Source organism: Prionailurus bengalensis, chromosome A2, assembly GCF_016509475.1.
Source record: "Prionailurus bengalensis isolate Pbe53 chromosome A2, Fcat_Pben_1.1_paternal_pri, whole genome shotgun sequence".
In the NCBI taxonomy this organism is placed as follows: domain Eukaryota; kingdom Metazoa; phylum Chordata; class Mammalia; order Carnivora; family Felidae; genus Prionailurus; species Prionailurus bengalensis.
The window spans coordinates 63979153-64005106 of record NC_057348.1 but is presented as its reverse complement, the minus strand read 5'-3'; the positions used below and the strand labels follow the sequence as shown (position 1 = coordinate 64005106).

General features: G+C 39.0%; 1 protein-coding gene across 2 annotated transcripts in view; it reads left to right on the top strand.

Annotated features, from left to right (window-relative positions):
- LOC122487664 (zona pellucida binding protein) overlaps nucleotides 1–25954 on the top strand; it is a 113697-nt gene continuing 87743 nt past the window's right edge. The window contains exons 1-4 of one of the 2 annotated variants that reach the window (XM_043588439.1): nucleotides 12–184; nucleotides 1914–1994; nucleotides 10684–10809; nucleotides 20209–20358. In XM_043588439.1, coding sequence (XP_043444374.1) covers nucleotides 19–184; nucleotides 1914–1994; nucleotides 10684–10809; nucleotides 20209–20358 — 523 coding nt within the window. In that variant the 5' untranslated portion in view covers nucleotides 12–18. Of the gene's footprint in view, nucleotides 185–1913; nucleotides 1995–10683; nucleotides 10810–20208; nucleotides 20359–25954 lie in introns of both variants that reach the window. The other variant, XM_043588440.1, reaches the window with a different exon arrangement.

Sequence of the window (25954 nt, the reverse complement as noted above, 5' to 3'; positions counted from 1 at the left end):
GCGCCGATTAACGACCCTATGCGCCGACGGTCGGCAGGCGGCGGCGGAGGCGAGTGGATGGAGGCCTCGGGCCCCGGCTGGGCGCGGCGGGGCTGGCGGCGGGCCCGGGCCGCGGGCTCCCCGCTCTCCCGGGCCGCGGTCGTCCTCCTGCTCTCCGCCTTCGTGGCGCGGGCGTCCTCGTCAGGTGAGGCGCAGGCGCCCGGGCGGCGGGCTCTCTCCCCCCGCCCCCCTCGGGTCACGTGCGCCCGCCGAACCGAAGAAACTCCGGTACCGGCCATGGTGGGGGGTGTGTTTTCTTGGAAACCCGCGGGGGGAACGCGCGTTAGCGCGGGGCAGCGGCTGACTCCGTACAGGCAGCAGGGCTCCCGGGTTTGAAGTCAGATGGGCTGTGAAGCAGCCCCCCGATTGGCCCCGGGCGGTTGTTGGCCCCACAGGGGGTTGGTTGCACACGGAGCTTTGTGATCATCCGTGGTCGCGGGGCTCCATCTACTGGTTTTAGTCGTAAAACGGGGGAGAGACTGGGATGTTCAAGGGTTTGACGTGTTCCCGCCGCCCTTTGTCGCCCTCTTTGTGCCCCAAGAAGTTCCATCCTGTTTTCAAAATGTTACTTCGGTTATTGGCCAACACAAAAGTGAAGCGGGAGTTTCAGCCGGTGTCCTGTAACTGGAAAGGTGGTGGCTGCGTTGTTTAGCCTTCAAATGTTGGACTCTTTTTTTTTTTTTTTAAATAAAGTCGCTCCCAGAATCGAATAATAAAAAGCACAAAAGGGAGTTGCTTAAAATGCTACAAGTTGTACAAAAGAAGATAAATGAAAAAAGAAGTCCTCCAGGAATGTAATTGTAGAGGGACTGTGGAGGAAGGCATGGGCTAAGGAGGAGAAAGGAAAGAAATGGAGTGAATAGACATTCCGAGCTATTACAAAGTCTAGGCGTCAGGGCTCGTAAGGTTCTAGGATATGTAAGGAGTAGCCCGTAACCTTTAATTACCCAGTAGGAGAAGGATGCTTCTTGACCCTGACCCCTGGTCTTATGCTAGATGTGATGGGGTGTGTGTGAGCTACCTGTTGATCCGATGACAAGATCAGACCTGAGGATAGAATAAATAGAACAAAGCAGGCAGTGTCTAGTATGTAAGCTCTGAATAGAAAAGACTGATACTTACATAGCATCTGATAGTTTGGGTTCAGCCCCTACAGTAACTGTAAATCTGCAGTTCAGTCCCATTTTGCAGATGAGAAAACTGAAGATGCTAGAGTTTAAGGTGACTTTCCTAAGACCAGTAAGTGGTTTTCTGACTTTGAATACCATACTTGTTTCTTTGCACTCTCCTCCCTCTCTGTTGAATGTTTTTGGGTATATGCCTTACTGCGTTTTTTTTTATAGTGCTCCTACGACTTGGTCAGTGCACACTATTATGCCCATTTGCTCATTCAGCAACGACCGAAGAATATCAGAATATATTGTATGCAACTATTATTATTTAGTTTGTACCATGTGCAAGATGCTTGGTACTGGTTCTTCATAGGTTGACACAAACATAGGTTCTACCATCGATGGAGTCTATAACAAGAAAAATCACATGTGTACATAAAGAACTGTAATACAATGTACAGTGCATGTCATTGAAGAGGTGCTGGTGATGGAAGCAAGGGAAAGTAAGTGATCAGGACAGACAGGTTTCAAGGAAGAGGGACTTGTGATTTGGGTCTTGAGGCGTGGGGCATTGGGACTTTAAAAACAGAGTTTTCTGAGTGGATGTAGAAAAAAACCAGGGATGAGATATAGTAGGGAGAAGCAGGAAGTAGAGTAATTTCGCTGGCATCTCTTCAACCGAGATCAAATATACTCTACTAAAGAATACCCTGGAATTTCTAATGAAGCAGATTGCTGATCGTTTGTTTTTGTTCTTGATAGCTGGATATTTGATTCGATTACCAAGAGGTTTTCGCTTGACCCAGGATACGGTGAAAATAGTGGGATCGTCAAATTTTCCAGGTATTAACGAATAGATGTTCAGTAATTTTAAGAAAGTATTTATCATTTGTTTAGGTTTTATCAATCTCGTCCAAGAGGCTAATGTTGTGCAGACACCTTAGTCTCCTAAGGCTCTTTTCCTTCTATGGAAATGGATTTGAATTGTTTCCATATAGTTTTATCCATCCAGGTCTGATTCTGTTTGCTGTAATTGCTTAAGTGGGCCAAGTATAGTTATTTCTAGAAGTCATGTAATTAAAGTTGCCTATAGTGTTTCTGCTTGTTATTGTATAATTTTAGCCATGATATTAAATGTATGCAGTTCAAATATGCTACAGTTTTTTCAGTTGAAAAGGATTTGGATTTATAAGCTTTTGCAATAGTCACATGAGAAGCATAGCAACTAAAACTTTTTTTTTTTTAACTGAGGTAAAGTCACATGCCTTAAAATTCCTCCTTGTAAGTGTACATTCCAGTAGCTTTTAGTATATTGACAAGGTTGTGTAACCATCAGCAGCATGTAATTTCACAACATTTTGGTATCTCCACAAAGAAATGCCGTGCCCATTAAGCAGTCACTCTCCAGCTGCTGGAAACCACTAATATCCTATTAATTTGCCTATTCTGGACCTTTATGTAAGTGGAATCATACATTTTGTGCTGCTTTGCATCTGGCTTCTTTTACTTATTATAATGTTTTTGAGGCTCATTCATGTTATAGAAAGTATCCGCACATCATTGGTTTTTGTGGCTGAATAATACTCTCTCCTATGGATGCACCATGGTTTCCACTTTTTGACTATTTTGAATAATGCTGTTACAAACATCCCTGAAAAGTTTCTGTGTGATCACGTTTTAAATTCTCAATATACACCTGGAACATACGGCAACTCTATGTTTATTTGAGGAACTGCTGAACTATTTTTCAGAGTCTTCATTATTTTACTTTCACATCAGCAAAGTTATGAGGACTCAAATTTTACAGCATCCTTCCCAGCATTTGTTATTGTTCATCTTTTTCAATCATAGCTAACCTAGTGTCTGTGAAGTGGGTTTTCATGTGGTTTTGAGTTACATTTCCCTAATGTCTAATGATGTTTAAGATCTTTTCGTGTGTTTAATGGACGTTTGGGTATCTGCTTTGCATAAATGCCCAAGTCCTTTGCCCATTTTTTAGTTGAATATATATACGTATATGTATATATATATATATATATATGTATATGTATGTATATATATATATATATATATATTGAGTTGGAAGAGGTTTTTTCTTTTTCTTACATTCTGGATGCTAAACCCTTGTTAGATATTTGATTTACAAATAATTTCTCCAATACTATAGATTGTATTTTCTTTTTTTTCTTAGTAGAATCTTTATTTTATTATTATTTTTTAATATAGTTTATTGTCAAGTTGGCTCACGTACAGTGTATACAGTGTGCTCTTGGTTTGGGGGGTAGATTCCCGTAATTCATCAGTTACACACAACACCCAGTGCTCATCCCAACAAGTGCCCTCCTCAATGCCCACCACCCATTTTTCCCTCTCCCTGACTCCCCACGTCCACCCTCAGTTTGTTCTCTGTATTTAAGAGTCTCTTATGGATTTGCCTCCCTCCATCTCTGTAACTATTTTTTCCCTGCCCTTCCTCCATGGTCTTCTGTAAAGTTTCTCAAGTTCCACATATGAGTGAAAACATACAATATGTGTCTTTCTCTGACTGACTTACTTTACTTAGCATAAGACCCTCCACTTCTATTCACGTTGCTGCAAATGGCAGGATTTCATTCTTTTTCATTGCTAAGTAGTATTCCATTGTCTATATAAACCACATCTTCTTTATCCATTCATCAGTTGATGGACATTTAGGCTCTTTCCATTTTTTTCCAACACAATTTGGCTATTGTTGAAAGTGTTGCTATAAACGTTGGGGTACATATGCCCCTATGAATCAGCACTCCTTTGGATAAATTCCTAGTAGTGCTATTGCTGGGTCGTAGGGTAGTTCTAGTTTTAATTTTTTGAGGAACCTCCACACTGTTTTCTTAGAGCGGCTGCACTGTGGATTGTGTTTTCACTTAAAAAAATTTTTTTAAAGACTTTAAATTTTAATTCCAGTATAGTTAACATACAGTGTTGTATTAATTTCAGGTGTACAATATAGTGATTCAACAATTCTATAAATTATTCAAAACCTATCAAGATGTGTGTACTCTTAATCCCCATCACCTATTTCACCCATCCCCCCAGCACCTCCCTCTGGAAACCATCAGTTTGTTTTCTGTAGTTAAGAGTCTGTTTTTAGTTTCTCTCTCTCTCTCTCTCTCCCTCTCTCTCTTTTTGTAGTTTTATGGTTTTATTAACACAAACGCAACGTGCACACAGGTTGTCTATTCATTTTCTTTGCTGCACAAACTGGCATTGGGATTTGTGACTCTGATGGCCAGCTGGGCTGCTCTTTCCACAATGGCTTTGCCATTCTTAGAAGAGACATTGGGAGCAGTTTCTGCACATAAGACTAGTTGCACATCAACAGCTCTTCATGCTCCTTGACGTTGTGGACCAGGAACTTCTGGAAGCCACTCAAGTGTTGGGCATCAGGATCTGGCCCTTGAATCTCCTGCACACCCTGTCCCGATCCCCTGGGTTTCTGCTATTGCACTTCATTTTGACATATCAGTCTGGTGCTAGATGAACTTCATGGTCCTCTTTTTAATGATCTTGGCTGCACCAGGGGTCTGAGGGTGGCCTTGATGACTGTGCCAAGGAAGAGTGGGGGGAGGGACTTCTTTGTTCATTTGTAAGCAACGCAAATGACCGTTGTTAGATGAATAGGTAAAGGAGACGTGGTACATATACACAATGGAATATTACTGAGCCCTAAAACAGAATTAAATCCTGTCATTTGCAAGGATGTGGATGGAGCTAGAGAGTATAATACTAAGTGAAATAAGTCCGTCAGAGGGAGAGTCAAATACCATATGATTTCACTCGTATGTGGAATTTAAGAAATAAAGCAAACGAACAAACGTGTTTTCAGTTTTTTAATAGTGTGCTTTAAAGCACACATCTTAAACTCTGATAAAGTCCGGTTTTTATTTTTTTCTTTAATACCAGTGTTTTCAGTGCTATATCTCGGAAACAGTCCTCTAATCAACAGTCATAAAGTTTTATTTCTGTATTTTCTTATAAGAATTTCATAGTTTTGGCTCTTACATTTAGGTCTTTAATCCCGTTTTGAATTAATATTTGCATATGGTACGAGACAGGGGTCAAAGTTCATTCTTTTGCATGTGGACATCCAGTTGTTCCAGTACCATTTCTTCAAGAGACTTTTCTTTCTCTGTTGAATTTTCTTGGTGCCTTGTAGAGTAGAAGTTTGCCATAGATGTATGAATTTTTTCTGGACTCTAAATTCTATTTCATTGCTATCAGTCCTTTTGCCGGTACTATGCTGTCTTGATTGCTGTTTTGAAATCATTAAGTGTGAGTCCTTCAAATTTGGTCTTTTTCAAGATTGTTTTGGCCATTCTGGGTCTCTTGCAATTCGATATTAATGCTAGAATCAGGTTGTCCATTTCTGTAGAAAAGCCCATTGGGATGTCAGTAGGAATTGCATTGAAAGTGTAGATCAATTTTTGTAGCACCACCAACTTAACCATATTCGTGAACATAGGGTGTCTTTCCATTTATTTATTCTTCAGTTTCCTTCAGTGATGTCTTCTAGCTTTCAGTGTACAAGTCTTGTGCCGCTTCTGTTAAGTTTATTTCTAAATATTTTATTCTTTTTATGCTGTTGTAAATGGAACAGTTTTCATTATTTAGGTTTTGGATTGCTCATTGCTATTATGTAAAAATATAATTGAATTTTTCACATCGATGTTGTGTCCTGTCACCTTACTGAATCATTTATTTAGCTCAATATTTTTAGTTGGTGGGGAAGTCATTTCTTAGGATTTTCAAATATAGTTTTATTTTTTCCTTTCCAATATGGATGCCTTTTATTTTCTTGGCAGTTGCTCCAGCCAGAACCTTCTGTTCCATATTGATAATAAATATGCGTGTCTTAGTCCTGATCTTAGGGGGAGGGAAAGGTTTTAGTCTTTCACTATTAAGTATGGTGTTAGCTGTGACTTTTTAAAAAAAAATTTGTTAATGTTTATTTTTGAGAGAGACAGAGACAGAGCATGAGTGGAGGAGGGGCAGAGACAGAGGGAGACACAGACTCTGAAGCAGGCTTCAGGCTCTGAGCTGTCAGTACAGAGCCCGACGCAGGGCTCGAACTCATGGACCGTGAGATCATGACCTGAGCCGAAGTTGGACGCCCATCCGACTGAGCCACCCAAGCGCCCCAGCTGTGACTTTTTTGTAGATGTTATTTATCAGATTGAGGAAATCCCTTCTGTTCCTAGTTTGTTGAGTGCTTTTATTGTGAAAGGGTGTTGCATTTTGTTAAATGCTTTTTCTGCATACATTGAGATGATCGTGTGTTTTTTGTCCTTTATCGTATTGACATAATGTGGTATTACAGTGACTGATTTTTGTATTTTGAATTAGCCATGCATTCCTGGGATAAATCCTGGCTTATTATGAAGCATAATTCTTTTTCATGCTGCAGGATTGGCTGCTACTATTCTGAGGCCTTTTATGTCTATATTCATAGGGGAAGCAGTTCTATAGTTTTCTTGTGTTGTCTTTGTCAGAATTTGGCTTTAGGGTAATAGTGATTTGATAAAATGAGTTGGGACATGTTCCCTTCTCTTCTAATTTTTGGAAGAGTTTGTGAAGTATTGTTGTTAGTTCGACTTGTTTGGTGAAATTCACCAGTGGATTCATCTGGTGCTGGGCTTTTCTTTATAGAAAGAGTTTTGATTACTAATTCAGTCACTTTCCTTGCTTTTGGTCTATTCAGACTTTGTTTTTCATTGTTTCTGGTGAGAAATCAGCTCATTTGAGGACCATATGTATGTAACAAGTTGCTTCTCTTGCTGCTTTTAAGAGTCTGTCTTTTGGGACTTGGGCAGATGATTATGATGTGTCTGGATGTGGATCCCTTTGAATCTGTCCTAGTTTGAGTTCATTGAGCTTTTTAGATGTGTTGATTCATGTTTTTCATCATTTTGGGGGATTTTGCCATTGTTTCTTCAAATATCTTTATGCCTTTTTGCTCTCCTCTCTTCCATGGGACTTTTATTATGTATATACTGGAGTGTTTGATGATTTCCCACAGGTCTCTGGGTACTGTTCATTTATCTTTATTATTTTTTTTCCCTCTTTCTTACACTGGATACTCCCCAATTGATCTGTCTTGAGGTTTATGGATTCTTTTTTCTGCCTGCCTACATCTGCTTTTGATTCTTACAGTGAATTTTTCAATTCAATTATTGTACTTTTTAATACAGAATTTCTTTTGTTTTGTTTTTTGTTTTTGATAACTTCTGTTTCATTATTGATAATCTTTGTTGGGAGAGAAGACATTTCCATACCTTTTTTTTTAGTACTTAAGACATAATGTTCTTTGATCATATTTAAAATAACTGTTCAGTAATTCCAAAATTTGGGCTTCCTCAGGGACAATTTCTATTGATTGCTTTCTTTTTTTCCTACCTATGACTATATCTCCCTGGTTTTTGTGTGGTTTTTTTTTTTATGTTTCATATATTTGGTTAAAAACTGGACTTTTTAAGTAATTTAATGTGGCAACTCTGGAAATCAGATATTGATGTTGTTGGTGTTTGCTGTTGTTGTTTGTATGTTTAATGAGTTTTCTGAACTAATTCTTTACATTTTGTGTTGTTCGTCATGTAGCCACTGAAGTCTATGCTCAGTTAGCTTAGGCCAGTCATTGGATGGAGATTTCATGAACACCACAGCCAGTCTCCTGGTCTTTGCAGAGGCTCTGCGTGCTGGTTGGGGCACACCCTAAATATTAGCTAGCCAGAGCATCAATTTCAGCCACACGTTAAGAACTTAAGTTCTTGTTCTTGACTGAGCATGCTGAGTCTTAGGCATGCACCCCCACCCCCTGCCCTCTGCCCCATGCATGCATGTATGTGCTCTTCTGCTTTGCTAGGAATATGTTAGAACTTTCAAGCTCCTGTGGATGTCATTTCCAGCTTTTCCTCATAAGCTTATTGGTTGCCCTGCTGTTTAACCCAACTGTTACGCACTGCATCAGGCATTTATAAAGTTGAATGAAACTCTCTAGTTGCTTTTGAAAAATACTTTTTGGGAAAAGGCTTCTTATAGTGGTTGTGCTTTGCGTTAGATCCAGCAAAGACAGCCTTGTTGGAAACTGCCAGAGAAGTCCAATAATGACATTCTCTGGGAAGGAAGCATAGAAGTCTTGCCAACCCTGTTGGCCCTTCTAGTGGCTACCAGGGTGCTCGTTCTTACAGTGATTGGTGTAGCGGTGGGCAGAGCTAAGGCAGAGCTAGGGAGGGGGGCGATGGGAATAAGGAAACTTACAGTGCTACCAGCGCACCTGGATCCTGCCACAAATTGCCACACAGTGGTTGGATTAAACAACACAATTTTATTGTCTCCCAGTTTTGGAGGGGAGAAGTTCAGTCACAGAGACAGGGTTGATTCTGCTTGAGGGCTGCGAGATCTGTACCAGTTCTCCTTTCATGGCTTGTGGGTGGCCATCTTCTTCTGCCTGTGTCTGTTCACATCACATCCCCTCTGTAATTTGTATGTATGTCCAGATTTTCCCCTTTTATAAGACACCAGTAGTATTGGATGAGGCTTGCCGTAATGACTTCATTTTAACTTTATTACTTTTCTTTTTTTTTTAATGTTTATTTATTTTTGGGAGAGAGAGACAGCAAGCAGGGGAGGGGCAGAGAGAAAGGGAGACGCAGAATCCGAAGCAGGCTCCAGGCTCTCAGTTGTCAGCACAGAGCCCGACGCGGGACTCACACCCGCAAACCGTGAGATCATGACACGGGCTGAAGTTGGACGCTTAATCGACTGAGTCACCCAGGCACCCCTAACTTGATTACTTTTCTAAAGACACTATGGCCAAATAAATTCACATTCTGAGATACTGGTGGTTAGGGCCTAAACATATGAATCTGGGGAGAGGCATAATTCAACCCATCATGCCAAAGATTCAGTTGTTTTTCTTGAATAAACTTTTCATGAGTTGCCTCAAGTCTTTGAGTAATTTCCAGAGCTCTGAAAATGTTGATCCAGACAATTTCTGTCAGTTTTTGTATTACCTTTATGAAGGGGATAATTTTTAGAGTTCCTTACTCTGCCATTTTCACTGATACCACAACTTTTTATCACAGTTTTTGTTTTAAAACTCTAATTTCTAAACTTAAATTGTAAAACATGTATCACTGATTTCTTTTTTATTGCTTTTTAAGTGGGATATGATTACATTTATTCTTAATAGATGGACATTTCAGTTCAGTGTGGATTTCTTACAGCACATAGATTATTCTACAATGTTTTACTACTTGTGCCTACGTTTTTATTTTAACGTTTATTTATTTTTGAGAGAGATTGAGAGAGAGAGAAAGCGAGCAGTGGAGGAGCAGAGACAGAGGGAGACACAGAATCCAAAGCAAGCTCCAGGCTCTGAGCTGTGAGCACAGAGCCTGATGCGGGGCTCAAACCTACTAACTGTGAGATCATGGCCTGAGCCAAAGTCGGACGCTTAACCGACTAAGCTACCCAGGCATCCTATAGAACAAAATTGTTTAAAATTTAACAGCAATTAATGATATAAAACAAATAATTTAAGCATACAGGGAACTTTCTTAACCTATGGAAGAATATCTATATCTAATAGCTATATTCAGGGGAGATTGGTTCAGTTGGTTAAGGGTTGGACTCTTGATTTCAGCTCAGGTTTCATATCAGGGTTGTAACTGTTGAAGCCTACTTAAAAAATGGAGTGAATGAAGGAGTGAGTGAGTGAAAGCTGCATTCAGTAACCATCACACTATATGGTGAGACTTGAGAGACCGTCTCAAGTTAGGCAGAGTTTTGATTCTCAGATACAACTCTTTACTGGATCACAAAAAGCTTTGTATTTGGTGAATCAGTGAAATGTTGGCATGCCAAAACCTTTTCTACTCATAAGCTGACTTATGAGTAAATTCAAGATAATTGAATCTTTACTGTGTTCCTTTTGTATTTCCTAAAGAATATAATTTTGGCTTGTTTAATGATCAGGATTCTTTGAATTTTAAAGCAAAGTGGGAAAAATGCTTAACAAAATCAAAGCATATATTTATTTTTTGACTTTTTAATCGCATTATAACTTTCAAATTCAGTACTTTGTATCACATCAATGTGAATAGTTATTCTGCTAATATAAACAGATTTATTGGTTCCTTTCAGGTTTGGTGTCTTTGCAAAACAGATACAGTCTAGTATAGACTAGTTTTAATACTTTGTAATTAAAATAATATCCTGAGAATAAAATAAGTTAGTGTCATGAACTCTGCATAAAAGCCCAATGCATTATTTTCAGATTGGTAAACCCGCGTACACCCCCAAATATAATACATGTGTATATTTTTGAGTATTAGTGATCATATGGAATGCAATGAAATTTAGTCCTTATCAAGTAATTGCGGTTACCCAAAGAAAAGTTATAAAAACATGCAACGCAAACTACAAAAATGTGAGGCATTATAGAGCATAAAATGATACAAAATATTATTGGAACATTTTAATGTTGTATTTTCAGTGAAAGTATATGTTATGCTTCATCAAAAGAGTCCACACGTGTTATGTGTAACCCAACGACTGCGAAATTCGGAACTGATAGATCCATCATTCCAGTGGCATGGGCCAAAAGGAAAAATTATTTCAGGTAGGCTTTTGTTTCTATTATAATTCAATGGATATGTCTGAAATATACTCAGAACACAGAATAGTCATATCTCATATATATGTATATGTTTCCTCACTTGTTTTTTCCTGTGATTTCCCTTTGGAGTTAGAGTCTAACAGTGCAGGTGGTATAGACATTTTTTGCACATCTTAATCTGAGATAGAGACACTTGATGACTGTTTAAGAGTTTGGGGAATTCTCTGAGCACCTATATTCCACAAAAATGTTACTTTTTAAAAAGTTCTTAGAGCCATTTTGGTTTCTTCATTCAGACTTCCGTTAGTCAAGTGTGTACGAAGAAGCAGATATAATTCTGGTTTTTATTGACAATACAAATGAGCCCTTTGAGCTGCAGATTTATAAACATGGTTTTGTCTTAAACAGCACCACATAGGGACAGCTCAGGTCTTTACTAGTAGAGTTTTTACATTTTTTGATCTTATATTTCTTTCTGACTAAAAACCATACCAATGTGGATTATATTTGAATTTAATTTCAATATTAGAATCTATTAAAAAAAAGACCGTATTTAGCTTTTCATACTTTGGTATTAAAAACATGCATTTAGATATACTGCATGGTTTGACCGTGATTGTGTATTAATGTATGACTGGTGCTGTGCTTACGAAAGAGGAAACTTAGTAAATCAGTTACTCATCCAGAGGAGAAGACAGACTCGAGAGACAGATGTGAATGGTAGCCTTATGGTTTCAATAAATTTTTGAGGAAACAAGATCTTAATCTCACGAAAGTATTTTTTTTTTTAATTTTTTTTTTTCAACGTTTTTTTATTTTTGGGACAGAGAGAGACAGAGCATGAACGGGGGAGGGGCAGAGAGAGAGGGAAACACAGAATCGGAAACAGGCTCCAGGCTCTGAGCCATCAGCCCAGAGCCCAACGCGGGGCTCGAACTCACGGACCGCGAGATCGTGACCTGGCTGAAGTCGGACGCTTAACCGACTGCACCACCCAGGCGCCCCTCACGAAAGTATTTTTGTTCCACATAGCAATTACTATTGGTATGACTGGTCTGATCAACATTTGCTCCATTCAACTTCTTTTGTTATTTTGAAATGCATTATCTTTTTTCTAATCTTTCATTTGCTGATCTGTTTTTGCAGTGTAGTTTAAAAAATATAAATCAGCTTAGCTGTTCTTGTGTTCAGCCTTGCTAAATACCAGCTTAATGAATTTTCATCCTAACTATGTGTTCAATGAAGCACTTAATCATTTTTGCATACCATCCGGGAAGTTGTCTTTATTGCTCTGTTTACATCTGTTTACATTTTCTTTTTTCTTCCTTCCTTTCTTCCTCTCTTTCTTTCTCTCTCTCCCTCCCTCCCTCTCCGTACTGGTATTTGGAGAGAGTGCCTGTAGATGGAAACCCGGGGGTTTATTTTGTTATGGTGGTTGGGGGAAAGCATTATATTCATACCAAGACTTGGCTGAGGAAACATTCATAGGAAACACTTGTTTCGTAATATGTTTTAATTCATATTTTTATATAATTGAATAATCTTAGCCGTACAGTTCTGAACTATTTATGCTGATTCTGAAGAAGCTCAAGGTTTAAATAGTTACTCCTCTCTAGGTGAGATGGTTCTTCAGAGTGAAGTACTCAGCTCTTAGTGAGAAGTACTCAGCTCTTAGTGAGTGCCTGCCTGGGGGCTGCACTGTGCTAGGCTTTGTGTAATGTCTCTGCCTCATTGTACTAACATAGTAGGAATGGATTAGCAGAGATCAGTGACAAAAAAATTCCAAGAGATCGGGCACTTAATAGAAATCAGTGAAATGGGCCAGGTATAGAAGCATCCAGTACTGATGATGTGATCAGATTTTATTTTTACTGCTCTGTGATAGTAGCACATTATGTAGTACAAGCATGTAGGTTAGTATATTTTACATTGGTGTTAAAACTCCATAAGTTCAAAAATAGAAGCATTTAAGTATTGAATTGTTTTTTTACAATTTGTTACTCCTTTGATTCGGAAATTGAAATCTGAAACATTTTCTTCTCTAAGATGCGTTGCCAGTCTTGTAGTTTATCTTGAAAAGTATAGTATGTGATTGAATTTTGAATCCTGCAACTAAGAGCAATATTTTATTTTACTCACTTTCATAAAGGAAAATAGACATTCAGATGTGTAGTTATTTCCAAGTAAGGATTAAATCATGTTAGTACAGTGGTTTGTTTTTTTTTATTTATAAAAACTATTCTCAGGAAATTCTGGTGTTGACATCATCATCATATTTGAGATTTCAGTGCAGGATCACATCATAATTCACTGTCTACCAGTCTGCAGGCTCATTAGTTCTATCATTATCATTTCAGAAAGATCTGGAAATGTCTAATTTTCCTAAAGCTTGAAAAATGGAGAATCTTTTTGGACACTTATAAATATTCCAAAGATGGTTTCCCTAAAAGTTAGCAAAAGAAATCATGTAATTGTGTAATTACTTGCACATGCCCCTGGAGAGAAACATTCAGATTGTTTAGATGAGTTGTAAAATATAGGGGACCTATGTTAGATTTGTTCGGTCCCCCCCCAACCCTGTCTCCCTACCTTCTCTCCCTCTTTCTCTTCTTGCCCCCACTCCTCCTCTGTTTGTCTTCCCATATTTAAAAAATTTTTTTTTCAACGTTTATTTATTTTGGGACAGAGAGAGACAGCATGAACGGGGGAGGGGCAGACAGAGAGGGAAACACAGAATCGGAAACAGGCTCCAGGCTCTGAGCCATCAGCCCAGAGCCTGACGCGGGGCTCGAACTCACGGACCGCGAGATCGTGACCTGGCTGAAGTCGGACGCTTAACCGACTGCGCCACCCATGCGCCCCTGTCTTCCCATATTTTTTATTCACAAACAAAATGCATTTTTTGCAAAAAGACTTGTACGTCTTACCCCAACCCTGATCCCAACCTGATGAATTAACTCTTCTTGGTGGGTGGACTTCCCCATTTTTCTAAATATATCTAAGCACATACACACACGAGTTTTACCCGGTAACTACACTCTTATTATTCTTCTTGAGATTGAAGATGACATTCTATCCTTCTGTACTATTTTTTATTGAATGAATCACATCATGTGTACAGATGTATATAAGATATATGCAAGTCACGATATGGTAAAACAGACATCCTAGAACCTGCAGGATACACCGTTACGAAGACCGTTGCACTCCTAATAAGATGCTTAAAAATCCCATTTTTCTGTCCCCAAACACTGGTCAGGTAAACACTACTGTGAACATTTACAGAATTATTCCCTGGCTTTTCTTTTTGTGTTTGTCATGTGTATAAATATACCCACAGGCACGTTTATCCATACTGACCGCCCTCTGCAGTAAAGTACAGTCATTCTGTCCATTTTGGGTGTGAAAAAACTGAGGCATTGAGAGAATAGGATGCTTACTGAAGTCCTCGGCCTCTGAAGTCCAGCTTCAGAGTTCACAGATACAGTCTAAGTGAGGGAGGAATGGGATTTTGATTTTCCCTTTTCATCATTTTGTGAGTTTTTGGTTTTTTGTATCTTTTAAAGAATTTGCCCAATTTAGAGTCTTCTTTCAACTTGTTGAATTTATGTGCATAAAGTAGTTACGATACTGTCTTACTATCTTTTTAATATATTCAGGATCTATATGACGTGCCCCATTCTGCCTGATATTGGCTCTGTCTTTTCTCTTTCATTTTGGTCTCTCTGGATACAGGTTTAAAAATTTTACCAGTCTTGGGATGCCTGGGTGGTTCAGTTGGTTCAGTGACTTCAGCTCAGTTCATGATCTCAAGGTTCCTGAGTTCAAGCCCCATGCCAGTCTCTGTGCTGACGGCTCAGACCCTGGAGCCTTCTTCAGATCCTGTGTCTCCCTCTCTCTCTGCCCCTCCCCTGCTCGCACTCTCTGTCTCTCTGTCTCTCTGTCTCTGTCTCTCAAAAATGAATAAACATTTCAAAAAAATGTTCTTACCAGTTTTTTCAAGGGACCGGCTTTTGGTTTGATTTATTTTTCTCTCTTATTTTGTTTTTTTTTTTTTTTTACTTTCACTGATTTCTGTTTTTATTTTTATTATTTCCTTTCTTCTGTTTGCTTTGGGTTAAATTTGCTTATCTTTTGTTGCTTGTAGAATTCTGGATTGACAGTTTATTTCTTTCAGCATTCTAAAGATGGCCCTCTGTATTCTTTTTGCTTGCATAGTTCCTAATGAGAAGTCTGCTGTTATCTTATCCCTGTCCTTCTGTAGACAACATGCCATTTTATTTCTGACTGAATTCAAGATTTTTTTCTTTGCCTTTCATTTTCAGTGATTTGAATTTTACGTACCTCTTTTTTTTTTTTCTTTGTATTCTGCTTAGTGTTCTCTCAGCTTCTTGGATTTTTATTTTATTTTATTTTTTACTTAAAAAAATTTTTTTAACGTATTTTTGAGACAGAGAGAGACAGAGCATCAACGGGGGGAGGGGCAGAGAGAGAGGGAGACACAGAATCGGAAGCAGGCTCCAGGCTCTGAGCCATCAGCCCAGAGCCTGACGCGGGGCTCAAACTCACGGACCGCGAGATCGTGACCTGAGCTGAAGTCGGACGCTTAACCAACTGAGCCACCCAGGCGCCCTGATCAGCTTCTTGGAGCTTTAATTTGATGCTTGCCGTTAATTTTTGAAAATTCTCTGCCATTATGTCTTCAAATATTTATTCTTTCCCATGCTGTCCCTCCTCTCCTTCTGAGATTTCTATCACCTATATGTAACGCTCTTTGATATTGTTGCACAGCTCTTGGATCTTTCTTCCTGGTGGTGGTGGTGGTTTATTTTTTCTCTTTGAGATTCAGATTGGGTTGTTTCTTTTGACATATATTGAAGCTCATTGATTCTTTCCTAAGCTGTATCGATCTTTTTATGAGTCCATTGAAGGAATACCTTGTGTTACTGTGTTTTTTGTTCTTGTTTTTGTCCATGTTGTTTTGCTTTTAGTTCTGGCATTTTCATTTGATTACTTTTTGTAATTTCAGTTTCTCTGCTAAAATCTCCTGTCTGGTCTTGCATATTATCCATGTTTTCTATTCAATATTTTAATACTTTTGTCATTGTTATTTTAAATTAACTGTTTGATATTTTTGACATATATGTCACTTAAGAGTCTGACTCTGTACATCACCTGGTATTTTGGAAATATGTCTTACTTATCTGTATGTCTCCTTGTTTTTTGTTAAAGTTGGACATCTTGAATAAAATAAGACTATAGATAGTAATAATTTTTATGCTTTGAGATAAATACCTTTTTAAAAATAGCATTAATGGGGCACCTGGGTGGTTCAGTTGGTTGAGCGACCGACTTCGGCTCAGGTTGTGATCTCACAGTTTGTGAGTTTGAGCCCCGTGTCGGGCTCTGTGCTGACAGCTCAGAGCCTGGAGCCTGCTTCTGATTCTGTGTCTCCCTCTCTCTCTGCCCCTACCCCACTCATGCTCTTTCTCTGTCTCAAAAATAAATAAACATTTAAAATTTTTTTAAAAAATAGCATTAAGTCTTTAGTATTAGAAGTTTGTGTTAATCTAGTCAAGAATTTATCTTGGTTTAATATTGGTTGTTTCTGTGGTTATTGAAAGCTTCAGTCAGATAAAGTTAAAGATGTTTTAGGTATAGGCTGGTTCATGAGAAGTTCTTTTTCTCCAGTGTCTTTGGAGAAAACATTTCCTTTCTTGGCTTTGTTTTTCCTTTTTTAAAAAAAAAAATCTCTAGAATCTCTTGCATCTCTTCTAATTTGATTATACTACATTTTGACTAGACTCTTTTACTGACGGGTCATTGGGAGAGAGGGACAGTCTCTGATGTTCAGTTAAGCCTGATCTTTGGCAGGTATGGTGTCCCTGGGGCTTGTGGCCGGGGTGGGGGCAGCCGTCACAAATGCTCTAACCCCTTCTCCATCTGTAGTGTTGGCCTAGTACTTCTTGCTGACTGTTCCTCAAGGATGAGACTCTTTTCCCTTTATGTTTCCTTCCCCAGTGGCAATAAGTCTCCACAGAGTCCTAGGTGACTATTTTTGTTCCTTCTCTCCCTATACATTAAATCATTGTTGCATACCAGGAAGTAGGGGAAATGGGTGTGGGTGGACTTTTGGCAGGGTTGCTGGGCCCCTCCTTGAGCCAAGTCCAGTGGGAGTCATGCCTAGGATTCCCCTGACCTTCTCTTTGATCAGTCTGAGGTGTTCCTGAGGGTACACCCTATAAGAGGGTGTAACACCTCATCTCCCCCCACCCCAGTATCTCTGGTCCTCAGAAGTTTCACATGTTCACACAGGTTGACACTTGGCTTTTAGTAAATCATTGAGAACTTTCAGCTGAGTCTTCTTAAATGCTTGGGTCCTGGTTCTATCCACAGGTCACTGTCCCTCCCCAGATTTCAGGTTTATTGGTTACCTTCTCACCTCAGTTTTTTTGATAGGTTCGAGATAAATTGTTAACTGACAATTTGTCTTTTTCCTTATTGTAATAGTGGGGTCGATGTTCTTGTGGTCAGTTTCCATATCTGAGCAGAAACTAAAAGTGCAAACTTAATTTTTTTGTTAAATAATAAGTTATAATGAAATTGTGCTTAAATTTTGCCGTCTAATTTTAGAGTTGTAAGTCATGAACTAGAAGTCTAGTCCAACTCTAAAGTTTTAGATGATCAAGCTAAGTTGTGGAGAAAGAAGTACTGACTTTAGTTCAGTTATTCACGGACTGTGTGCTGTTGCCTGAGTTGTTCCTTTGCCTACATGTTCCTTTGGCATCATGAAATTCACATTTAAACACTGTTACTTAAAGGTCATTTGTTAAGTGGTGTTGTAGCATGGCTTTTTCTGTTTTCTGTGAAATCCTCTGAGTATCTTCTCAAAATGTGCCGCTTTTAATTTTTATTCATTCATTCATGCATGCATGCATGCATGCATGCATTTAGAGAGAAGGAGTGCATGAGTGAGGGAAGGGCAGAGGGAGAGGGAAAGCATCTCAAGCAGGCTCCACGCTCAGCTCGGACTGAACTGTGGGGTTCAGTCTCAGGACTGTGAGATCATGACCTGAGCTGAAATCAAGAGTTGGACGTTTAACTGACTGAGCCTCCCGCGCACTCCCACTTTAATGTTTTAAAAATAAGAAGGTGAGAGGGTGCTTTATCGTGGATCATGTCCTATGTGATTTTCTGGCCGTCATAATACTTAAATTGTAATAGGTATTCAGATATGTATTAGTGCACTTATACTTCTAGTTTGGGAAAATTATAGCCAAAAATGCATAGCCTAATTGACAGCATGATATTCATGGTGTTTAAAATCTATGGGCATTTTATTTTATAGTTTGAGAAGAATCGGTATTAACTCTTCTTTATTTAAAAAATTTTTTTTGAAGTTTTTATTTAAATTTCGGTTAACACACAGTGCAATATTCGTTTCAGGTGTAGAGTGTGGTGATCCAGCCCCTCCGTACAATCCCCGGTGCTCCTCACAAGTGTGCTCCTTGATCCCTGATCACCTGTTTCACCCAGCCCACCACCCACCTCCCCCATGCCAACCATTAGTTTGTTCTCTCTTGTTAAAGAGTCTCTTTCTTGGTTTGCCCCCCCCCCTCTCTTTTTCCCCTGTGCTCATTTGTTTCTTAAATTCCACATACTAGTGAAATCATGTGGTATTTCTTTGACTGACTCCACCTTTTATCATATTTACTATAAAGCATTTGTCTCTGCTGAAATCTATAGCAAACACTTGAAAACTTGTTAATCTGTTTTAGAAAAGAGACATTTTATGGTAAATATGTAATCTTTCATCAAAAAATAAATGAGCATTACAATAGGAACATAGTCACAATTTATAACCTCTTTTTCAGCTTCATCCAAGGATTTGGAAATGGGAATTCTTAAGGCATAATAGTCTGTGTAAATTCCTTGAGGGAGAGTATATCCATCTCTATTCATTTCTCCTTCAGTATCTGAAGTAGGACTTTGCATGTACTAGAAACCCAGCAAACTTTTAAAAATGTTTATTTATTTTGAGAGAAAAAGAGAAAGCATGAGCAGGGTAAAGGGGTAGAGGGAAAGAGAGAATCCGAAGCATGCTCAGCATGGAGCCCAGTGTGGGGCTCGATCCCACCACCTGGGATCATGGCCTGAACTGAAATCAAGACTCAGACGCTCAGGCAACTGAGCCACCCAGGCGCCCTGAAACCGAACAGATTTTTATTGAGCAAGTTAATAATGAAAATTTCATCATTAAGAACATTCCTGTTGTGTCTTTTTTTGAGGAAATACATTTATTCAAAAATAAATTTCAACCTGAAATTTATAAGCAATATGTTATTTACTTAAAGTGGAAAAAGATAATTATTTGCTGGGATAACACTTTCCATTCTAATGAAGGGCATATGAAATTATTGAATGAGTTTTAATATAAAAATTTTCAAATGCAAAATTGGTTATGCACTTTCAGAATAATGACTTGAATTACTTAAGGATTTATAGCTTTTTCAAGTAATTTAAGTTGTATTTGTTACACGAAAACAATTCTGTGAGATATGCTGTCGTATATTATGATTCTTTGTTTTACAAATGTTGGAGCTGGACCTAAGAAAGATTAAGTGATTACCCTCGGGTTACACAGTTTATGAGAAAGAAAGGTAGACCTGAAACCCACGTCTCAAGCCTCTAAATCACACCTCTTTGCTGTTACACAGCACAGCTTCCTCCCAGTGTGGTACTTAAGTAACAAAGCACACGGAAGTCCCAAGGGCTCTTAACATCCAGTCCTCATTCTCAACACTGCAGCTCTGATTGTGTGACTTTGGGCAGGTCGGGTGATCCAGTCTCTTGTTTTCTCTCTACTGCAACCCTAAGGTTGTAACCCAGCCTTTGCCTGGTATCTTGTGTAATGACTAGAAGTTCCTAGTTATTAGTATCTTGGGTTAGTCTTTGTTCTGGATACATTGTTTCCTCCCTTTCACATACAGTTTGTAAGCTTACGGAGGGCAGAACTTATCAATCAGTACACATACCTATGTGGATATATAATTACTTTATAGCATATGTAAATAAATGCTGCTTTTATACACATGCGAATATCTGATAGAGTTCATTTCAATGCAAGGAGATTAGGAGTGCATGAAGTACATGGAATTGTCAGTCTCCTCTGCCACTTAGGCAGCCGCACAGTTGGTGACCCCTGGTTAGTCCAGTTCACACACTAAGAAGGTCATCCTGGCATCTGCTGTCAACAAACACCAGACGCAATCACTAGTTATGCCCCCGACAAACTTCAGTGATTCTGTAGGTAAATTTTGATGGTTTTGCTCTGTTTACAAAATATTTTGTTATTTTATCTCAGTGTCGTGTAATTTAATTACTGTGTTATTCCTTTATTAGAAAACAGCACTACACAAGTAACATCCACAGGAAGCCTTATATTCCAGAACTTTGAGGAGGGAATGAGTGGAGTTTACACCTGTTTCCTGGAGTATAAACCTACTGTGGAGGAAATCGTGAAAAATCTTCAACTAAAATACGTTATATATGGTAAGAAGTGCATTTGGTTGTATGTTAACATTTCTTAATGTTTTCAAATATTTAAACATCTTTAGGTTTGTCTTAAAGGGACTTTATTTTTATTTTTATTTTTTGTCTTTTAAAGAAAAACTACTACTTGCCGCTATTTTACAAAGTGCTGCGTAAGTGTTAGTGCTAAGGGCAGACCTTCTTTTCTTTGGGGGAGTGTTGATATGAACGCAGATAAATTTAAACTGCTGAGTGAAAATGGGGCTGGAAATCATATTTTCAAATTTTTACAATATTACAGTTTATACTGCTGTTTAATTCTGAGTTTCACTCTTGGTGGCACATTGCCATCCCCCCAGACAGGAGCATGAAATGCCACCATAAATCCTTCTCTAAAAGCAGTGTGGTCTGTGGAGGTATGAGATGGGGAGAGCTGGGTGGGTTACTCGAGTGGCCGGGAGAGCAGCGTGAGCAGAGGTTGCTTGTATGTCCCCTTTCACCGGGGGAACCTGCATGTGGTGGATGGAGTTGGGGTCCTCCGGGATGCACCTGTCTGATCTCCAGGACCTGGGCCTGTGCTGCCTTTCCGGACAGAAGGCTCTTCGCAGATATCAATTGCATCTTGAGGAGAGGAGGTTGTCCTGAAGTCACTGAGCAGGCCCAGCGTCAGGGTCCTTAGCAGAGGAGGCACGAGGGCCATGGACACATAAAGGAGACGTGATGGCGCAAGGAGAGGCCCCCGTGGTTTCCTCTGAGGATGGAGGAGGGGCCACGGCCAGGGAGAGCAGGAGGCCTCTAGAAGCTGGAGCTGGAGGTGGAGGTGGCAGAGGCCTAGAACTTCCAGAAGGAGTGCACCTTGTAAGATTCACTTTGGACTTCTGGTCTCCAAAACTGCAAGATGATAATATTTGTGCTATTTGAAGCCACCGCGTTCTGCGGTGATCTGTCACAGTAGCAACGGGAAACTAACGTACCATCCTTGTCACAGCTGGGTTGCGGAACGCACGGCAGAATTATTAGTGGTTTCCTGATGATTTTCAGTCACTGATGAAACACTGTCCCATATATCCAAAGAAAGACATAATTTTTTTATGAGAAACTATGTTAACTTTCTTAGGCAAAAAATGTTTAAACTTTTGAATGTGTCACACTTCCTTTTTGTTACGTAGTTTTCCCCATCTTGTTATTTCACTTGTTTAAAAGGAATATACTTTGAAATCTCTTCTAAGGGTATATTCACACATGCCTACAATGAATGCTGATTTATAGTAATGATAGGTGTAGCTAATATTTACTGAGCGTTCATTATGTGCCAGGCAGTGCTGTGTTTCCGTGGGATTAGGGCATTGTTTAAAGTGCTGTATTTGTACTCGACTCACTCAGTCCTGCAACAGACCTGTGCAGTGCATACTGCCATGTCCTGTCTTGTGCAGAAGCACTGAGGCACGGAGTGGTGAAGCGACTCACTCAGGGCCTCACTGTGCGAATGGGGCGGAGATTCAGATTTGAATCTAGGAATTCTGATTCCGGAGTTGGTTCCACAGAGACCGCAGGATGAAGCCTCATTTAATAAAGCCTGACTTTGGAGACCTGCTATTCTTGTGCTTAAAACAAATCATGTAATTCGTTCTATTTCAATTATGGGAAGAGTCCAAATGTCTCCTCAACTGACGAATGGACAAAGAAGATACATGTATATAATGGAATACTACTTGTCAATGAGAAAGAATGAAATCCTGCCATTGGCAGCAACGTGGATGGAACTGGAAGGTATTATGCTAAGTGAAATAAGTCAGTCAGAGAAAGACAGATAATATATGTTTTCACTCATATGTGGAACTTGAGAAACTTAACAGAAGACCATGGGGGAAGGCGAAAAAACAGTTACAGAGAGGGAGGGAGGCAAACCATAAGAGACTCTTAAATACAGAGAACGAACTGAGGGTTGATGGGGGTGGAGGGGCGAGGGAGAGGGGAAAATGGGTGATGGGCATTGAGGAGGGCACCTGTTGGGATGAGCACTGTGTGTTGTATGGAAGTGATGAATCAGGGGAATCTACTCCCCAAGCCCAGAGCACACTGTATACACTGTATGTTCTCCAACTTGACAATAAATTATATTTAAAAAAAAGAAAAAAAGATCCACTTTAATCTTTCTAATGGCCACATGGTATTCCAGATTTGATTACTCCTCAGTTGGTGATCGTGGAGTTTGTCACATTTCCCTACTTCAAAGGGTACTGTATGGAACAGTTGAATAAATCCCTCTCCCTGCTGCCCCCACTGTGTATGTGTGTGTGTGTGTCTTTTTGTCTCTGTCTCTCATCTATTTCTATGTAAACACACAACCCACACATTTTACGTATGTATGCATGCATGCATGTATGTATTTGTAGTATTCCACCATGAGGCACACTTTATTTTTTCCAAATTCAAAAACAGACGAAATTAGGCTATCAATGGAGAAACAATGGGGATAATCACCTCTTTATTAATTAGTTTTGATAGAATAAATTTTAATCCTAGAAGACTTGTTTTTTGTTTTTTGTTTTTTTTTAATTTTTTTTTTTCAACGTTTATTTATTTTTGGGACAGAGAGAGACAGAGCATGAACGGTGGAGGGGCAGAGAGAGAGGGAGACACAGAATCGGAAACAGGCTCCAGGCTCTGAGCCATCAGCCCAGAGCACAGACCGCGAGATCGTGACCTGGCTGAAGTCGGACGCTTAACCGACTGCGCCACCCAGGCGCCCCACTAGAAGACTTGTTTTAACTTAACGTTAGACTATATTACTGTGGTCCAGTATATATATATTATAGGTCCGTATAGTTATTACCATAGAGTTAATGTGATCCCATTTTATCAAGCCAATTACAGGTGGTGAAGATTTAATTTCACTTAGTTTCCCTTCTGTTAGAGCATCTCTACTCAATATGAGATATTTTAAGGCAGTGAGTACCACGACTATGGCAAATTTAGGCAAGGCTACAACTTAAGTGAGCCATACTTATTTTTCTCTATTTTATATTTATTATTCTAATATTACGGAGGGTAACATGTTTAAGTTTAGTTGGTTCTCCGGGTATAACCATAATTTGAGCCCTCTTATTAAGTCTATAGAGTTTGGCCATTTGGCACATTTTAACAAATGTTAAAATAAATTTATATTAAACAGGCACAAAAGCCATCAGAGCCCTTTTAAAATCTTTTTATATGTAAAGTTCTTTAGTATATACATTTGGTACATATATATTTTTTAATTTTTTTATTAAAAAATTTTTTAATGTTTATTTACTTCTGAGAGAGAGAGAGAAAGACGGAATGTGAGTGGGGGAGTGGCAGAGACAGAGGGAGACACAGAATCAGAAGCAGGCTCCAGGCTCCGAGCTGTCGGCACAGAGCCCGATGTGGGGCTTGAACCCACGAACTGCGAGATCATGACCTGAGGCGAAGTCAGAAGCTTAAGCGAGTGAGCCACCCAGGCGCCTCCCACTTTACCCATTTCTTGACCCTTCACTACCTGCCTGTGGCAACCACCAGTCTGTTTTCTGTATCTGTGAGCTTCTCTTTTTTAGGTTACACATAGAAAAGAAATCATACAGTATTTGTCTTTCTCCGTCTGACTTACTTCACTTAACTTATAAAGCCCTCAAAGTCCATCCGTGTTGCCGCACACATGCACACGCGGCCCACAATTTCTTTAGCCATTCAATCAGCAGGGGACACAGTTGGCTACTGTCAATAGTGCTGCAGTGAATATGGGGGTGCATATGTCCTTTTGAGTTAGTGCTTTTTTGTGGGTTTTGGGGGGGGGGAGGGATAAATATCCAGAAGTAGAATTTCTGGACCATATGGTTGTTCAGTTTTAGTTTTTTGAGGAACCTCCGTACTGTTTTCCGTAGTGGCTGCACCAGTTTACCACCAAACAGTATGCAAGGGTTCTCTTTTTCCCACATCCTTTCCAGTACTCATTACTTTTTGTTTTTGTTTTTGTTTGTTTGTTTGGGGTTTTTTTTTTTTTTTTTTTTTTTTTTTTTTTTTTGGTTGGTAACAGTCATTCTAACAGGTGCATTTCCCTGATAATGATGTTGAGCACTTTTTCATGTACCTGCTGGCCATCTGTATTTCTTTGGAAAAATGTCTATTTAGATCTTTTGCCTATTTTAAATTGGATTGTTTGTGTTTTTGCTGTTAGTTTGTATAAGGTCTTTATAGATTTTGGATAGTAACTGCTTATCTGATACATGATTTACAGAAGTTTTCTTCTACTCAGTAGGATGCCTTTTTTATTTTGTGGATTATTTTCTTTGCTTTGCAGAAGCTCTCTAGTATAATATAGTTTCACTTGTTTATTTTTGCTTTTGTTGCTTTTACTCTTGGTGTCAGGTTAAAAAACTTGCAAAGGTACTTATCACCTATATTCTTTTCTAGGAGTTTTATGGTTTCAGGTTTTACCTTCAGTTCTTTAATCCATTTCAAGTTAATTCTTGTGTGTAGTATAAGATAGTGATCCAGCTTCATTCTTTTCTATGTGCATGTCCAGTTTCCAGCACCATTTTTTGAAGAGACCAACCTTCCGTCATTGTATGTTGTTGGCTCTTTTGTTGTAAAATTAATTGACTCCCTATGTGGATTTATTTCTGGGCTCTCTGTTCTGTTGGTCTGTAGCTCTATACCATACTTTTTACATTACTGTAGCTTCGTAATAGTGTTTGAAATCAGGGAGCATGATGATGCCTCCAGCTTTGTTCTTCTTTCTTGAGATTGCTTTGGCTATATGGGGTCTTAGGATTGTTTGTTCTATTTCTGTAAGAAGCATCATTGTAATTCTGATAGGGATTTTATTGAATCACATTGATTTGGGTAGTGTGAACATCTTAGCAGTATTGATTATTATAATCCCATGTACGTGGAATATATTTTCATTTATTTGTCTTCTTCAGTTTCTTAATGTCTTATAATTTGGAGTAGAGCTAAAGTATTTCAGTTTCTTGAGGTCTGGTTTATCAAACTTGGTTATTAAGCATCGTCCTATTTTTTCCTAAAGCCTGACAATGTCACTTTTAATGTTAATGCATTTTCAGTTGTTTTTTGTATGAGGCGTGAGGTTTAAATTGTTTATAGGTGGATATCCACTTGCACCAGCTTCGTTTCTTGCAAAGACTGTTCTTCCTTTGATGGATTGTTTTTGTACCTTTGTCAAAAACCAGTTGAGAATATTTGTGAGAGTATTTCTGGGTTCTCTAATTTCTTCCATTAATTAATAGGTCTGTCCCTCTGCCAGTATCACATTAATTAATTAATTACTATAACTGTATAGAAACATTCAATATAAGGTAAAGTAATTCTAATTCTCCTACTATTCATTTTTATGAAGATTGTTTTTGTGTTTTTTGGGCCTGCCCCTTTCCATATAAATTTTAGAATAATCTTGAATGTGTCTACAAAGTGTCCTGCTGGAATTTCTATGGGAATTACATGTGGGAATTTCTATGGGAATTACTCTATAGATAAATTTGGGGGGAAATTGCCACCTCTCCTATAGTAAGTGTTTCAATCCATGAACATGGTTTATCTCCATTTACTTAAGTCGTTCTTCATTTCTTACATCTATTAT